Raw genomic sequence first — 19088 nt, 5'->3', positions numbered from 1 at the left:
GATAACCTATATGGAAATATGTCCAATCCCCGACTTTTGCCTGATTCTTGATTCCAAATGAATAAGGGAATGTTGGAATAAAACAGTGCATACAGTACATTCACACAGACTCCTCACTCCCCCTAATTTATCTATCCTCCCCTACCCTCCCCTCCGCCCCCCTCCCCTCCCCTCCCATCTCCTCTCCTCTCCTCCCCTCCCCTCCCCTCCCCTCCCCTCCCCTCCCCTCCCCTCCCCTCCCATCTCCTCTCCTCTCCTCTCCTCCCCTCCCCTCCCCTCCCCTCCCATCTCCCCTCCTCTCCTCTTCTCCCCTCTCCTCTCCAGAAACAGGGAAAGAGAAAGAGAGAGGGGTGGAATGGGGTGAGAGGAAGAAAATGAGATCATTCACGAGAGATAGATGGCAGACAGCTGGTTGACTAAGAGGGAGGAATAAAAGGGGTGTATACTATGAATGACAATGTTAAGGCATATCTGAATGATCCCTACCATTACACTGAGAAAGACAGTAATTTGAAGGAGTGTAATAAGGAAGGAGTGTAATAATAAGGAGTGTAATAAGAAGGAAGGAGTGTAATAAGGAAGGAGTGTAATAAGGAAGGAGTGTAATATTAAGGAGTGTAATAAGAAGGAATGTAATAATAAGGAGTGTAATAAGAAGGAATGTAATAATAAGGAGTGTAATAAGAAGGAAGGAGTGTAATAAGGAAGGAGTGTAATAAAGAAGGAGTGTAATAAGAAGGAAGGAGTGTAATAAGAAGGAATGTAATAAGAAAGAGTGTAATAAGAAGGAGTGTAATAAGGAAGGAGTTCAATAAGAAGGAACAAGTGTAATAAGGAAGGAGTTTAATAAGAAAGAAGGAGTGTAATACGAAGGAGTGTAATACGGACAAAGTGTAATGAGAAGGAAGGAGTGAAATAAGAAGGAAGGAGTGTAATAAGAAGGAATGTAATAAGGAAGGAGTGTAATAAGAAGGAGTGTAATAAGAAGGAGTTTAATAAGAAGGAACAAGTGTAATAAGGAAGGAGTTTAATAAGAAAGAAGGGGTGTAATACGAAGGAGTGTAATACGGACGAAGTGTAATGAGAAGGAAGGAGTGAAATAAGAAGGAAGGAGTGTAATAAGAAGGAATGTAATAAGGAAGGAGTGTAATAAGAAGGAGTGTAATAAGAAGGAGTTTAATAAGAAGGAAGGAGTGTGATAAGAAGGAAGGAGTGTAATAAGGATGGAGTGTAATAAGAAGGAGTGTAATAAGAAGGAGTGTAATAAGGATGGAGTGTAATAAGGAAGGAGTGTAATAAGAAGGAAGGAGTGTAATAGGACGGAGTGTAATAAGAAGGAAGGAGTGTAATAAGGACGGAGTGTAATATTACGGGGTGTAATAAGAAGGAAGGAGTGTAATAAGGATGGAGTGTAATAAGGAAGGAGTGTAATAAGAAGGAAGGAGTGTAATAAGGAAGGAGTGTAATAAGGACGTAGTGTAATAAGAAGGAAGGAGTGTAATAAGGACGGAGTGTAATAAGAAGGAGTGTAATAAGGAAGGAGTGTAATACGGAAGGAGTGTAATAAGAAGGAGTGTAATAAGGAAGGAATGTAATAAGAAGGAGTGTAATAAGAAGGAGTGTAATAAGAAGGAGTATAAGAACAAAGGAGATGCACATCAGAGTGATTTCAAATGTGTGTGTGTGTGTGTATGTGCGTGTGTGAGTGAGTGCGTGCGTACTTGTGTGCATGCGTGTGTAATGAGAGTGAACAGGTGCAGAGTGGGAGTTAGAGTCATTCGACCTCTGGGAGGACAGCTGCCTCTCTATGGACCATGATCCTCTCTGCTCCTGACTTAAGCATCCTTTACAATCAAAGAATCCATGCCGATGGATACACACTATATGTCAACTGCTGGCTTACACACTCTCTCTCTCCCCCTTGTTCTCTCTCTCAACTTTAGAAGGAAGTGGCATGTATCTTTTGAGATGCGGTCCTATTTCCTGCTTATCACACATATCGTGAACATACTGTGTAATGGAATCAACAGACCAAGGTGGGAAGGACTGGAATTAGAAGAGTTGTGTCAGTGGTTGTGAGGTTACACATGTATTTCAAACATCAGAGAAACATCCTATCACAACTGTAACTCTGCTAAGCCTGAACCGTATCAGATCTCCTGATTGTATACCAATCACACAGCTAGAGAATAATAATACATATTAAGGCTGTCATGGTGACATTTTTATCACACACATACACACACCCAGACACACACAACACTTTCATCATACAGAATGCACAAAATTCAGTGAGCAAAATAACTGTAATGTTTCAAATAGATCCATGTAATTGGAAATGGTCTCCTTGAAGAAAATGGAAAGACAAAAAAGAAAACAAAGGACTCCAAAGGGGTGGACATTTGTTCACTGTTATAAACACAATAAGGAGTGTTGACCTAATCTGTCACAGGCTTCACACAAACACACAGCTTGGAGAAAGAACAGACAGTAACAGCAGGATCTTCTGGAGAAGAGAACACACTAATAACAGGGCTTCAGACAGATGAGAGAGAAAAGGGGGAGAAGGGAGACAGAGAGGAAGGGAATGAGAGAGATACAGTGGAGATAAAGGAGAGAAGGAAAGTGGAAAGTGACAAGTGAGAGTACAATTTTAAACAAAAAGCTAATAAAGAGTGAGAAATAAGGGTCAGAGGGGAAAGGAAAGAGAGAGAAGGAGATAAAAGAAGAGGGAGAAACTAAAGAGTCTGGATAAACTTTGGCTCTGGTCCATGTTAATGCTGCAGGAGAAGGGCGGTCGGGGGAAGAAGTGGAGGAGGACAGGGAGAGAGGGAGGAGAGGAGATGAGAGGTGGTGGGCTGCGCTGTGCGGTGCAGTGCTGTGTGGCGCATGGAGAAGCAGTATTTCTTGGAGCAGAGCGGGGGAGAGGCTGACCCTGAGATACACCCTGCAGGCTGCACTTCAGCTGTCAGAGAGAGAGACTGCAAAGAGAGTGAGAGAGAGAGAGTGAGAGAGAGAGAGAGAGAGAGAGAGAGAGAGAGAGAGAGAGAGAGAGAGAGAGAGAGAGAGAGAGAGAGAGAGAGAGAGAGAGAGAGAGAGAGAGAGAGAGAGAGAGAGAGAGAGAGAGAGAGAGAGAGAGAGAGAGAGAGAGAGAGAGAGAGAGAGAGAGAGAGAGAGAGAGAGAGAGAAAGAGAAAGAGAAAGATTGAAGAGCGATAGGAGAGTGAGAGAGAGATGTACCATGTACCAGATGCTCAGCAGGCTCTGCTCACACTTACTGGCCTGAGGCCAAACCCCGACCAACAACTTTGGACACTTTATGGAACAAAAAGCCTTCACTATATCATCCTGGAATATCCAAGGCCTGAGGTCATCTGCCTTTGGCCTAAAGAGCAGGAACCCGGACTTCACCAATGAAATCGGTAATGCAGACATTGTCATCCTGCAAGAAACATGGTATAGAGGAGACGGACCCACTGGTTGCCCTCTAGGTTACAGAGAGCTGGTAGTCCCATCCACCAAACTACCAGGTGTGAAACAGGGAAGGGACTCAGGGGGAATGCTAATTTGGTATAGAGCAGACCTAACTCACTCCATTAAATTAATCAAAACAGGAACATTTTACATTTGGCTAGAAATTCAAAAGGAAATTATCTTAACAGAGAAAAATGTCCTCCTGTGTGCTACCTATATCCCCCCACTAGAATCCCCATACTTTAATGAAGACAGCTTCTCCATCCTGGAGGGGGAAATCAATCATTTCCAGGCCCAGGGACATGTATTAGTCTGTGGCGACCTAAATGCCAGAACTGGACAGGAACCTGACACCCTCAGCACACAGGGGGACAAACACCTACCTGGAGGTGACAGCATTCCCTCCCCCATATGCCCACCTAGGCACAACTATGACAACATAACCAACAAAAACGGGTCACAACTCCTGCAGCTCTGTCGCACGCTGGGTATGTACATAGTCAATGGTAGGCTTCGAGGGGACTCCTATGGTAGGTACACCTATAGCTCATCTCTTGGCAGTAGCACTGTAGACTACTTTATCACTGACCTCAACCCAGAGTCTCTCAGAGCGTTCACAGTCAGCCCACTGACACCCCTATCAGACCACAGCAAAATCACAGTCTACTTGAACAGAGCAATACTCAATCATGAGGCATCAAAGCCAAAGGAACTGAGTAACATTAAGAAATGCTATAGATGGAAGGAATGCAGTTTGGAAACCTACCAAAAAACAATTAGGCAACAGCAAATTCAATCCCTTTTAGACAACTTCCTGGGTAAAACGTTCCACTGCAATAGTGAAGGTGTAAACTTGGCAGTAGAAAATCTTAACAGTATATTTGACCTCTCAGCTTCCCTATCAAATCTAAAAATCTCAAATAGAAAACCGAAGAAAATGAACAACAATGACGAATGGTTTGATAAAGAATGCAAAAATCTAAGAAATAAATTGAGAAACCTGTCCAACCAAAAACATAGAGACCCGGAAAACCTGAGTCTACGCCTTCACTATGGTGAATCACTAAAACAATACAGAAATACACTACGGAAAAAGAAGGAACAGCACGTCAGAAATCAGCTCAATGTAATTGAAGAATCCATAGACTCTAACCAATTCTGGGAAAATTGGAAAACACTAAACAAACAACAACACAAAGAATTATCTATCCAAAATGGAGATGTATGGGTAAACCACTTCTCCAATCTTTTTGGCTCTATAACAAAGAATAAAGAGCAAAAACATATACATGATCAAATACAAATCCTAGAATCAACTATTAAAGACTACCAGAACCCACTGGATTCTCCAATTACCTTGAATGAGTTACAGGACAAAATAAAAACCCTCCAACCCAAAAAGGCCTGTGGTGTTGATGGTATCCTTAATGAAATGATCAAATATACAGACAACAAATTCCAATTGGCTATATTAAAACTCTTTAACATCGTCCTTAGCTCTGGCATCTTCCCCAATATTTGGAACCAAGGACTGATCACCCCAATCCACAAAAGTGGAGACAAATTTGACCCCAATAACTACCGTGGAATATGCGTAACCTTGGGAAAATACTCTGCATTATCATTAACAGCAGACTCGTACATTTCCTCAATGAAAACAATGTACTGAGCAAATGTCAAATTGGCTTTTTACCAAATTACCGTACAACAGACCATGTATTCACCCTACACACCCTAATTGACAACCAAACAAACCAAAACAAAGGCAAAGTCTTCTCATGCTTTGTTGATTTCAAAAAAGCCTTCGACTCAATTTGGCATGAGGGTCTGCTATACAAATTGATGGAAAGTGGTGTTGGGGGTAAAACATACGACATCATAAAATCCATGTACACAAACAACAAGTGTGCGGTTAAAATTGGCAAAAAACACACACATTTCTTCACACAGGGTCGTGGGGTGAGACAGGGATGCAGCTTAAGCCCCACCCTCTTCAACATATATATCAACGAATTGGCGCGGGCACTAGAACAGTCTGCAGCACCCGGTCTCACCCTACTAGAATCCGAAGTCAAATGTCTACTGTTTGCTGATGATCTGGTGCTTCTGTCACCAACCAAGGAGGGCCTACAGCAGCACCTAGATCTTCTGCACAGATTCTGTCAGACCTGGGCCCTGACAGTAAATCTCAGTAAGACCAAAATAATGGTGTTCCAAAAAAGGTCCAGTCGCCAGGACCACAAATTCCATCTAGACACCGTTGCCCTAGAGCACACAAAAAACTATACATACCTCGGCCTAAACATCAGCACCACAGGTAGCTTCCACAGAGCTGTGAACGATCTGAGAGACAACGCAAGAAGGGCATTCTATGCCATCAAAAGGAACATAAATTTCAACATACCAATTAGGATCTGGCTAAAAATACTTGAATCAGTCATAGAGCCCATTGCCCTTTATGGTTGTGAGGTCTGGGGTCCGCTCACCAACCAAGATTTCACAAATGGGACAAACACCAAATTGAGACTCTGCATGCAGAATTCTGCAAAAATATCCTCCGTGTACAACGTAGAACACCAAATAATGCATGCAGAGCAGAATTAGGCCGATACCCACTAATTATCAAAATCCAGAAAAGAGCCATTAAATTCTACAACCACCTAAAAGGAAGCGATTCCCAAACCTTCCATAACAAAGCCATCACCTACAGAGAGATGAACCCGGAGAAGAGTCCCCTAAGCAAGCTGGTCCTAGGGCTCTGTTCACAAACACAAACACACCCCACAGAGCCCCAGGACAACAGCACAATTAGACCCAACCAAATCATGAGAAAACAAAAAGATAATTACTTGACACATTGGAAAGAATTAACAAAAAAACAGAGCAAACTAGAATGCTATTTGGCCCTAAACAGAGAGTATACAGTGGCAGAATACCTAACCACTGTGACTGACCCAAACTTAAGGAAAGCTTTGACTATGTACAGACTCAGTGAGCATAGCCTTGCTATTGAGAAAGGCCGCCGTAGGCAGACATGGCTCTCAAGAGAAGACAGGCTATGTGCTCACTGCCCACAAAATGAGGTGGAAACTGAGCTGCACTTCCTAACCTCCTGCCCAATGTATGACCATATTAGAGAGACATATTTCCCTCAGATTACACAGATCCACAAAGAATTCGAAAACAAATCCAATTTTGATAAACTCCCATATCTACTGGGTGAAATTCCACAGTGTGCCATCACAGCAGCAAGATTTGTGACCTGTTGCCACAAGAAAAGGGCAACCAGTGAAGAACAAACACCATTGTAAATACAACCCATATTTATGTTTATTTATTTTAACTTGTGTGCTTTAACCATTTGTACATTGTTACAACACTGCATATATATAATATGACATTTGTAATGTCTTTATTGTTTTGAAACTTCTCTATGTGTAATGTTTACTGTTCATTTTTATTGTTTATTTGACTTTTGTATATTATCTACCTCACTTGCTTTGGCAATGTTAACACATGTTTCCCATGCCAATAAAGCCCCTTGAATTGAATTGAATTGAGAGAGTAAGAGAGAGAGAAAGAGAGAAGGAGAGTGAAAGAGAGAGAGAGTGGGGAAAGAGAGAGGAAGAGAGAGAGGTTTCTTCTCATTAGCAGGAGTCAAACATCAGCCTTGAGAAGGAAAATGTATGAATTAATGAATGGCACACACACTGGTATGTATCCTCTGCTCTGAGGAGTGGAAGCAGTACACATTAGTGAGCACAGTTGTTTGGATCCTCCTTGCCTGATCAGAGGGGGGAGAGAGAGAGAGCACAAGAGAAACATCACAAGAGAGACAGAGAGAAAGAGAGAGAGAGTCTCCCTCTCCCTCTGCCTCTCCTGCTTCTCCTGGGCTAGTGGCCAGACACTGACTGTTGGATCCTGGAAGAACACAAGCTGAGGATACCACAATGCTGCCTTAGACAGAATGACAGAACACACAGCAGCACTTTGGAAGGACTATCAGCAGTATTTATTTTCCTTCATTTGTTCAGACAGAAAGAAGATACAACATCCCTGCCAGGCTGCCACAAGAACGACAGTCAGTCGAACAGACGGACAGAGAGCAGCAGTGGTCATGCAGCTCGGGCTGTAACAGCTGGAGTACTCTCTCTTGCCTGAAGCAATTGGATTTAGGAGCTAAGTTCCTCACTCCCTCTCAATCATTGAATCATAGTCCTGTAGGATCTCCTCTCATAAAGATGGACACAATACTGCAGTAGTCCCTACAGACTGAGACAGAACAGTACAGCTCCACTTGGAGATCAGTAGAAGGAAACCGTGGATTCTTCCCTCTCGGAGGGCTGAGATACCTGCGATACCTGTGGTCAGAGACTGGATTGCTGCCTTTTCCTATGGAGGACAGATTGATGATGATACTGGATATCTGATTCATTATAACATACTCTGGTCATAGAGCCTGGACTCTCCCAGGTTTCCTACTCTTCCCTTGAACTTAAGTGGTGATTCACACTGGATTGGCTTACTCCCTGTTCGGTGTGTGTGTGTCAGGATGGAGTGTGTGAAGAGTGTGTCTCTGATTCTGAGTGTTTTCCTGTTGAGCTCATCACACTCAGCCCAGAGCGTCTACCCCAGAATACGACTCTCCCATAAAGGTAGGAATCAGGAACGTTAGTATGTGCGTCCTGGCTAAGAGTCATCGTTAATGACATATTCATGCACAGTGTTCTCTATAGTCCTAACTAGTCCTAACTAGTCCTAACATTTTTGTTCCCGTTATGTCAAGACAGGTGTGTCAGTGACAATATAGAATGTTTACTTATAGACACCTCTGCACAACTGCTTCACAACTTGGAGAAATAAGTTATTGCTTTACTAAACTGCTCGTATTCATCACTAAGTGTATAGCTAGCCACAGTATCAGCTCTGCTGTTAGAAACTGTTCATGAGTAATTGAGATTACTAAACTCATCTATGACATTGTAAAGTGTGTTTTCTCCTTGTGACTTTCTTGGTATTTTATTAGGATCCCCATTAGCTGTTGCAATAGCAGCAGCTATTCTTCCTGGGGTCCCCACAGAACATGAAACAGTCAAAAGTTTGGACACACCTACTCATTCAAGGGTTTTTCTTTATTTTTTTATTTTAGATTCTTCAAAGTAGCCACCCGTTGCCTTGATGACAGTTTTGCACACTATTGTTATCCTCTCAACCAGCTTCACCTGGAATGCTTTTCTAACAATCTTGAAGGAGTTCCCAATTATGCTGAGCACTTATTTTCCTTCACTCTGCGGTCCAACTCATCCCAAACCATCTCAATTGGGTTGAGGTGGGTTATTGTGGAGGCCAGGTCATCTGATGCAGCACTCCATCACTCTTCTTCTTGGTCAAATAGCCCTTACACAGCCTGGAGGTGCGTTGGGGCATTGTCCTGTTGAAAAACAAATGATACTCCCACTAAGCGCAAATGGGATGGGAGGGTGTATCGCTGCAGAATGTTGTGGTAGCCATGCTGGTTAAGTGTGCCTTGAAATCTAAATAAATCACCAGCAAAGCACCCCCACACCATCACACCTCCTCCTCCATGCTTCACGGTGGGAACCACACAAGTAGAGATCATCCGTTCACCTACTCTGCGTCTCACAAATACACGGAACCAAAAATCTCAAATTTGGACTCATCAGATTAAAGGACAGATTTCCACCGGTCTAATGTCCATTGCTCATGTTTCTTGGACCAAGCAAGTCTCTTCTTATTATTTGTGTCCCTTACTAGTGGTTTCTTTGCAGCAATTTCGACCAATAAGGCCTGATTCACGTAGTTTCCTCTGAATAGTGGATGTTGAGACATGTCTGTTACTTAAACTCTGTGAAGCATTTGTTTGGGCTGCAAATTCTTAGACTGGTAACTCTAATAAACGTATCTTCTGCAGCAGAGGTAACTCTGGGTCTTCCTTTCCTGTGGCGTTACTCAAGTGAGCCAGTTTCATCATAGCGCTTGATGGTTTTTGCAACTGCACTTGAAGAAACTTTCGAAGTTCTTCAAGTGCAGTATTGACTGACCTTCATGTCTTAAAGTGATGATGGACTGTCGTTTCTCTTTGCTTTTTTGAGCTGTTCTTGCCATAATATGGACTTGATCTTTTACCAAATAGGGATATCTTCTGTATATCAACCCTTCCTTGTCACAACACAACTGATTGGCTCAAACGCATTAAGAAGGACAGAAATTCCACAAATGAACTTTTAAGAAGACAACTGTTAATTGAAATGCATTCCAGGTGACTACCTCATGAAGCTGGTTAAGAGAATACCAAGAGTGTGCAAAGCACTAATCAATGCAAAGGGTGGCTGCTTTGAAGACTTTCAAATATAAAATGTTTTTATTTTTATTTTTTTAACCCCTTTTCTCCCCAATTTTCGTGGTATCCAATCGCTAGTAATTACTAGCTTGTCTCATCGCTACAACTCCCGTACGGGCTCGGGAGAGACGAAGGTCGAAAGCCATGCGTCCTCCGAAGCACAACCCAACCAACTTTAACTGCCTCCAACCCGGAAGCCAGCCGCACCAATGTGGAAACACCAATGTGGAAACACCAATGTGGAAACACCAATGTGGAAACACCAATGTGGAAATGTGGAAACACCGTCCACCTGGCACCCTTGGTTAGCGCGCACTGCGCCCGGCCCGCCACAGGAGTCGCTGGAGCGCGATGAGACAAGGATATCCCTACCGGCCAAACCCTCCCTAACCCGGACGACGCTAGGCCAATTGTGCGTCGCCCCACGGACCTCCCGGTCGCGGTCGGCTGCGACAGAGCCTGGGCGCGAACCCAGAGACTCTGGTGCCCTAGACCACTGCGCCACCCGGGAGGCCCTATAAAATGTATTTTGATTTGTCTAACACTTTTTTGGTTGCTACATGATTCCATATGTGTTATTTCATAGTTTTGATGTCTTCACTATTATTCTACAATGTAGAAAATAGTAAAAATAAAGAAAACCCTTGAATGAGTAGGTGTGTCCAAACTTTTGACTGGTACTGTATATTTAAAAAGGGCACACTTCTTGTTGTTGACTAGAGGATTGTTTTCTTCCTCTGGCCACGGTAGCTGACATTCCACAATGTGGCATTCTGCTGTCATGTTGGTAGGATGAGAGAGGGGCACACTGGTAAGGGTATGGTGGTGGTATGTGTGTGTGTGCGTGTGTGTGTGTGTGTGTGTGTGTGTGTGTGTGTGTGTGTGTGTGTGTGTGTGTGTGTGTGTGTGTGTGCGTGCGTGCGTGCGTGCGTGCGTGCGTGCGTGCGTGCGTGCGTGCGTGCGTGCGTGCGTGCGTGCGTGCGTGCGTGCGTGCGTTTGTGCGTGCGTTTGTGTGTGTGTGTGGTCTCATCTGATTATTTGCAGTCTATATCTTAGGGAGTATGATGGCTCTGTCTTTGTAATTAAGTCTGTAGTTAACACAACCTCCACTGTGTCTTTGATCACTATAGCAACAGTAACACACATACTGTAATTCCACATAAAAAGGTGTCGGACATAGTTAAGAGTATGTGTGGAATTTTCCTGGTAAATAAATAGGATATGTGCAAGGGGCAAAGCAGTGAGTTTGTCCTGGGAGTAGAACAGCGTGGTTTATCCACATGGTACCCCACTATGAAGGTTCGCTGGGGCCTGTTTGTAATATTTTCCCTCTCTTTTCACCATGCTAGTTTAGATAACATCTCACAGTAAATTACCTTAATAAATACAGATGTAGGATATTCATTTGAGCCAGTTTGCTACAGCAGGAAAATAATCCTGCAGGAACAGGAAATGTGAATTATTATGTTGATTATAATTATTGGACATTTTTGTCGGGGTTGAAACATTTTTTATTAGGGTAAATCAAGTCTGACATTTTAAAGTGGAATTACAAACTTTAGAAGCCTTTTTAAAACTCAAATACACTACAAGTTTACATTTCCTGCTGTGCAAATTCACAGCAACAAAAGAGTGATCAAATTAAGATCCTACATCTGTAGAAGGAGGAGGGAGAGGGAAAGAGAGGGGAGAGAGGAGGAAAGGAGAGCTAGAAAGGGATGAATAACTGAAAAAGTGAAGAAGAAAGAGAATGCTAGAAGAAGGGAACGAAGGGAGAGATGAGCCCGGGACGCAGGGAACGAAAGACAGAGAGAGATGAGAAATGGTAGAAATGGAGAGGAGAAACAGAAATAAGGGAGGGAGAGAGTATGGTTTGTTTGGTTAGTGAAGTGTGTTAGGCTGGTATATTGACAGAATCCCTTGCTGAGTGTTGAGTTGTGCTGATGTGTTCAGTCATAAACGTCACATCAATTACAGTAATAACACTGAAACTCATATTTCACCTGAGTCATTACTAACCTGGGGGAGAGAAGCTCCACTGACTGATTTACACACACAGAGGGACAGAGAGAGAGAAAGAGAAAGAGTTAGAGTGAGAGCAAGAGAGAGAAAGAGAGAGAGAAAGGCAGACAGATGGAGGAAGACACACCACAGGAGAGGAGTGGAGTGGAGAGGAGCGGAGAGACGGTGGGGCACTGGAACAGGCCTGTGGCTACCACCATCCACCACGAACTTGTTCCAAAGTTCCATTTCAAGCTCTCTTATACTGAACTCGATCTTAAACAAACTTTCATTCTGTCTGCTGTATGTCTCCTCTCCCTCAGTCCACCCTTTTCCACTCCATCGCTGTCTCTCTCCCATCATTCTCTTACTCAAAATCAAATAGAAGTTTATTGGTCACGTACACAGATCTGCAGATGTTATCGCAGGTGCAGAGAAATGCTTATTTTTCTTATTTTTCCAACAGTGCAGTAATTATAAAAATTATAATTATAATAAAAAACAGAGTCCTGAAGAAAGAAAATATATATAATTTATATAGGATGAGCAAATGACTAGAATACAGTACAGTATATACAGTTGAAGTCGGAAGTTTACATACCCTTAGGTTGGAGTCATTAAAACTAGTTTTTCAACCACTCCACAAATTTCTTGTTAACAAACTGTCACGACTTCCGCCGAAGTCTCCTTGTTCGGGCGGCGTTCGGCGGTCGCCATCACCGCTACATTCGGTTTCTAGCCATCACCGCTACATTTTTCTATTATCCATTTGTTTTGTCTTGTTACATTCACACCTGGTTTGCATTCCCCAATCACACTACATGTGTCACGAACATTGTTGTAAGAATCGGACCAAGGTGCAGCGTGGTTTGGGTTCATCATCTTTATTTTACGTGAACCGGCAAAAAAACAAGAAAGAAGAAAGAAACAAACGTGAAGCTATGCAGTGCTAACCAGCAACTATACACAAAACAAGATCCCACAACAAACAGGTGGGAAAAGGCTGCCTAAATATGATCCCCAATCAAAGGCTGCCTCTGGTTCTCAATCAGAGGCAGCTGTCAATCGTTGTCCCTGATTGAGAACCATATTTAGGTAGCCTGTTTTCTGTTGGGTTTTGTGGGTGATTGTCTATGTGTAGTGTTTTGTGTTCAGCACTATTTTCTATATAGCGTCACGTTCGTTTTGTTGTTTTGTATTAGTTTGGTTAGTGTTTCTTCTAAAATAAATAGAAGAATGTATTCACTTCACGCTGCGCCTTGGTCCTCCTCTCTTCCACATTACGACGAACGTGACATTACGTGTTGTACGCACTAGGCTAAGCGTTTGTTATTTTCCGTGTGTTTTCACAAAGCTTATTTGTGTTGTTATACATTTATGTTGTGTGACGATTGTGCGCGCTATACACTTTGCCTTGTTGGCTGGAGGAGGTTTTTGACGCAGCTGCGTCCGTCTGTATATCTCTCCTGCCGTAATAAAGTGTGCGCCTGTTCACAATTCTCTGCTCTCCTGCACATGACTTCACCTCAAGTACGCACACGCCTGACACATTTACATTTACATTTAAGTCATTTAGCAGACGCTCTTATCCAGAGCGACTTACAAGTTGGTGCATTCACCTTATGATATCCAGTGGAACAACCACTTTACAATAGTGCATCTAACTCTTTTAAGGGGGGGGGGGGGTTAGAAGGATTACTTTATCCTATCCTAGGTATTCCTTAAAGAGGTGGTGTTTCAGGTGTTTCCGGAAGGTGGTGATTGACTCCGCTGACCTGGCGTCGTGGGGGAGTTTGTTCCACCATTGGGGTGCCAGAGCAGCGAACAGTTTTGACTGGGCTGAGCGGGAGCTGTACTTCCTCAGAGGTAGGGAGGCGAGCAGGCCAGAGGTGGATGAACGCAGTGCCCTTGTTTGGGTGTATGGCCTGATCAGAGCCTGAAGGTACGGAGGTGCCGTTCCCCTCACAGCTCCGTAGGCAAGCACCATGGTCTTGTAGCGGATGCGAGCTTCAACTGGAAGCCAGTGGAGAGAGCGGAGGAGCGGGGTGACGTGAGAGAACTTGGGAAGGTTGAACACCAGACGGGCTGCGGCGTTCTGGATGAGTTGTAGGGGTTTAATGGCACAGGCAGGGAGCCCAGCCAACAGCGAGTTGCAGTAGTCCAGACGGGAGATGACAAGTGCCTGGATTAGGACCTGCGCCGCTTCCTGTGTGAGGCAGGGTCGTACTCTGCGAATGTTGTAGAGCATGAACCTACAGGAACGGGTCACCGCCTTGATGTTAGTTGAGAACGACAGCGTGTTGTCCAGGATCACGCCAAGGTTCTTAGCACTCTGGGAGGAGGACACAATGGAGTTGTCAACCGTGATGGCGAGATCATGGAACGGGCAGTCCTTCCCCGGGAGGAAGAGCAGCTCCATCTTGCCGAGGTTCAGCTTGAGGTGGTGATCCGTCATCCACACTGATATGTCTGCCAGACATGCAGAGATGCGATTCGCCACCTGGTTATCAGAAGGAGGAAAGGAGAAGATTAATTGTGTGTCGTCTGCATAGCAATGATAGGAGAGACCATGTGAGGATATGACAGAGCCAAGTGACTTGGTGTATAGCGAGAATAGGAGAGGGCCTAGAACAGAGCCCTGGGGGACACCAGTGGTGAGAGCACGTGGTGCGGAGACAGATTCTCGCCACGCCACCTGGTAGGAGCGACCTGTCAGGTAGGACGCAAACACAAACTATAGTTTTGGCAAGTCGGTTAGGACATCTACTTTGTGCATGAGACAAGTCATTTTTCCAATAATTGTTTACAGACAGATTATTTCACTGTATCACAATTCCAGTGGGTCAGAAGTTTACATACACTAAGTTGACTGTTTCTTTACACAGCTTGGAAAATTCCAGAAAATTATATCATGGCTTTAGAAGCTTCTGATAGGCTAATTGAAATAATTTAAGTCAATTGGAGGTGTACCTGTGGATGTATTTCAAGGCCTACCTTCAAACTCAGTGCCTCTTTGCTTGACATCATGGGAAAATCAAAAGAAATCAGCCAAGACCTCAAACAATTGTAGACCTCCACAAGTCTGGTTCATCCTTGGGAGCAATTTCCAAACACCTGAAGGTACCACGTTCATCTGTACAAACAAAAGTACGCAAGTATAAACACCATGGGACCATTTGTTCTGTCTCCTAGACATGAACGTACTTTGGTGCGAAAAGTGCAAATCAATCCCAGAACAACAGCAAAGGACCTTGTGAAGATGCTGGAGGAAACAGGTACAAAAGTATCTATATCCACAGTAAACCTGTCACATACCATGACACTGGAGAGACGATGCAGGTACGGGGAGTAAAACATTTAATAACGGACGTGGAGCGAGCCCTGCGGTTGCGGACAGTGCAATTGTCTTACCAGGTGGTGATACAGCCCGACAGGATGCTCTCAATCGTGCATCTGTAGGAGTTTGTGAAGGTCTTAGGGGCCAAGCCAAATTGTGCTGTTGCGCCTTCTTCATGACACTGTCTGTGTAAAGGGACCATTTCAGGTTGTCAGTGATGTGCATGCCGAGGAACCTGAAGCTTTTGACCCTCTCCATTCCTGTTGATGTGGATGGGCCGTGCTCTCTCTGCTGTCTCCTGTAGTCCACGATCAGATCCTTCATTTTGTTGATGGTGAGGGAGAGATTATTTTCCTGGCAACACTCTGCCAGGACTCTCACCTCCTCCCTGTAGGCCGTCTCATTGTTGTTGCTAATCAGGCAACACAGTCATGGGTGAACACTGAGTACAGGAGGGGGCTGAGCATGCACCCCTGTGGTGTCCCCGTGTTGTGGATCAGAGTGGTGGAGGTGTTGTTGCCTACCTTCACCACTTGGGGTCGGCCTGTCAGGAAGTCCAGGACCCAGTTGCACAGGGAAGGGTTCAGACCCAGGGCCCTGAGCTTAGGGATGAGCTTGGAGGGCACTATGGTTTTGAAAGCTGAGATGAACAGCATTCTTGCATAGGTATTTTTCCTGTCCAGGTGGGATAGGGCAGTGTGCAGTGCAATGGCGATGGAGCTGCTGGGGCGATATGAGAATTGTAGTGGATCTAGGGTGTCCCCCCTTCTCCCCTTCTCTCCTGTAGCGTGTTCTGGCTCGTAGAGCATCCTGTAGAAGGCTGCTGGTGGATCCTATCATTATGGAATGAAAAACATCTAAGCTTTAATAATATGTGTCTCATGGTCTCTGCCAGCTTTGATTTACACCCACCTACCGACACACTGAGACACACACACACACAGAGAATAATGTGAATACTTTACCATGTGCAGGCCTTGAAGGCGGATCTGGAAAAGAGAGGAATGTGGTTAAAGTCTCTGTTATTAGTCCTGAGGAACTAAACTATCACAATATTAACTATCACAATCTATCTGTTTGGATTTCTCTGGATGTGGAGGAGTTTGTTTGAAATCATGGATGTAGTCATCAGAGATGTGTGACCCAGTTTCTGTCTGGCTTAAAGGTGTTACAGTATTGTAGAGATCAATCAAGTCTACACTTTAGATCCGTGGAAATATGGTCTCAGATGGACATCCTCCAGGACTGAGTTTAAAAGTCAGAATAATTTTGGGAATGTTATCAGAGCTTCCATCTCAGAGCTCTGACATTGAGATTCCATCTTGTCTTCTTTGTTTATATTATCACTATCTCTTTCTCCACTCTTTCATTCCACTCATCTCCCTTTTTCCTTTCCTGCCTCTCTTCCCTGAACATTTCACCACGTGTAAGCGCAATTCTTTTCCAACACTGTTGATCTTTTCCATCAACTATAATCTCGATTTACTCTCATTCCTATCAATTAGTTTTGAAAATCTGCTTTTGTATCGAGTTGCAATCACAGATTGTCTCCAGTTTCCAAAGCAGAACAGACATGCAGCTGCTCTGCATGCAGCTCCTCCAAAGACCTTAAACACACTTTATGAGAGCCTAATACACTCTCATTGGGCAGGGCTTTCAGCCAATCAAAACTCTTAAATCCTAGTGGTCAATTGTCACATCTGTCTGATTGTCTAAAGATGGCTTCCAGAGGGATTGGTCTGGCCATAGTATTACAATGAATAGAACAGAACTCCTTATTAAAAACACAATGAAAAACAATAACAGAGCTGTAGAATACATTACATTAGTTGAAATGATATGCGGTCTTGCTTCATATGTTGTCTGTATCCTTTTTATTGTCTGTCTGTATATTCTGTTAATTGTGGAAACACCATTTCACAAAGTCAAATTCCTGTACATGCAAATGTATTTGGTGAGTAAAGGTGATTCTGGTTCTGCTCATCTGCGTATTGTGGCTCTGTAGTGAACTCTTCATGGTAAACAAGTGTTCTATTATGCTGTATGTTTAATGAGAGGTTTTTACTGCTGGCATGTGTCAGAGTATGGTGTGGTGGAGGCAGCGGGACAAATGAAGTGATGGGTTGGAGGGAGAGACGGGGGCCAACACATGATTTATCTCTCTTCTACCATCTCCATCTATCTCTGTCCTCACACTTGGCTGGAAGCTGGACCTTCACTAGGATTCCAACACAGACAGTTTTTTCAGAGTCTCAATCCAGTTATTAGCTAAAGAAATACCACAGAGAGCCAGGCATTGGACTAATTGACTTGCTATAACTAGGGACAGAGTAACTGGGGACAGAGTAACTAGGGACAGAGTAACTAGGGACAGAGTAACTGGGGACAGAGTAACTAGGGACAGAGTAACTAGGGACAGAGTAACTAGGGACAGAGTAACTAGGGACAGAGTACAGGCCTCCTTCAAACACAGGTTATTAGCTCTCCAGTATTGGCATGTTCTCTAGGCATTGCAGATGGGGTCCTCTGATTCATACATTCCAATCTGAGTTCAAGCCTAACTGTGTCACCACACCCAGATAATAGCTACCTGTACAGAGGCTCTCCTCGTTGAATGTGTTTAAAGAGACCATTATGGGTTTAAGAATCACATTAAACTCTGAGCAAAAGTTGTTACTGAAGCTGAAAGTGAGAGGTAGGTCTCTGCTGCTTCTGATCACATGGAAAACATTATTATACCCCACACTAACGGCCAATTTTAATAAACATATTCCTGTTGAAAACCACAGCAATTACTGAAAATTGAACTTTAGCATAATTCAAACAGTACCTCTGCCAAATGAATATTTATTTAGAAAGCATAATAATTTTGTAACATTGGTAAATATTATTTCTAAAACCTCTGATTTTCTGTGCGTGGTGAATCAAGTGTTCAGGTGATGTCAGAGTGTTTGGACAGGGATAATGTCAAACATGTTCACTTGGATAAATAAACTCCTTTCGCTGCCATGTTGTAGCAGAACATTTTCCTCTCAGACAAGTCAAAAAGTGAGCGCCTAAAAGCTCTCATGGGCCATACTTCACCAACACACTACTATAAACTACACATACAGTACCTTACATACTTTTTACATAATTCCATGCAGTAAAAGCACACATTTAAGACAGCTGGTATCCCCCTACTGTAGATGGCAATCTGAGGTGATTTAAAATATGCTGAACATATTGTGCTTCAACTCTGATACCTATTTCACCCCTGGGATGTTTAGAGTTTGCACATTTTAGATTTTTACACTATTTGCATTCTGATCATTCCTGATCCTCCATGGCTCTGTTTCACTCCAATGTCTAGTCCTTGTTCCTCTGTTCAATCGTTGATATCCTACTGTGCAGTACTCAGGTAGTAATTACCAGTAAGGAGCCCCCCTCTGAGTGGTAATATAAAACCTTCCTTCCTAGACTAGAACAGAAGAGAGCTGCTGTATGTGTTTAAACGTCTGAAATGGCTTAGCTGGAGGTGGGATTGTGATGAGGAATGAGTTGGGGAATACCAGTGTTGCATGAAGCCCTGTGTTTGTTAGATGAAGTCCTGTATCTTTTAAATGAGGGAGATTTGTCTCATTAAATATAGTCTTTATATTAAGTACTGTATAAGTACCTGGATAGGATGTGAGAGGGAGAAGTGCATGTTCACCTCAGGGGAGGGTATTTATAGGATCGAATAGGAATCTCTTTCTCTGTTTCAGTCTCTCTCTCTCTCTCTCTCTCTCTTTCTGTCGTGTTTGTTCTCTGTAGGTCTGTAGTGTCCAGAGGGTTAAACAGCTTGTGAGACATTTCTGCTCAAACACCAGGGGGAGAGAAGGAGGGTTGAGAGAGAGGGAGAGAGAGAGACAGACAGAAAGAGAGAGAGAGAGAG

General features: G+C 43.6%; 1 protein-coding gene across 2 annotated transcripts in view; it reads left to right on the top strand.

The window, feature by feature from the left end:
• The first annotated feature begins 7919 nt into the window (after positions 1-7919).
• The window catches only part of LOC139584655 (semaphorin-3E-like), a 55887-nt gene continuing 44718 nt past the window's right edge, over positions 7920-19088 (top strand). For both annotated transcript variants that reach the window (XM_071416753.1, XM_071416755.1), the window contains exon 1: positions 7920-8128. In XM_071416753.1, coding sequence (XP_071272854.1) covers positions 8026-8128 — 103 coding nt within the window. In that variant the 5' untranslated portion in view covers positions 7920-8025. The remainder of the gene's footprint in view (positions 8129-19088) is intronic.

Source organism: Salvelinus alpinus, chromosome 9 (assembly GCF_045679555.1).
Source record: "Salvelinus alpinus chromosome 9, SLU_Salpinus.1, whole genome shotgun sequence".
NCBI classification, from domain to species: domain Eukaryota; kingdom Metazoa; phylum Chordata; class Actinopteri; order Salmoniformes; family Salmonidae; genus Salvelinus; species Salvelinus alpinus.
Note: the sequence above shows the minus strand (reverse complement) of the source record. Positions and strands in the feature narration are given on the sequence as shown.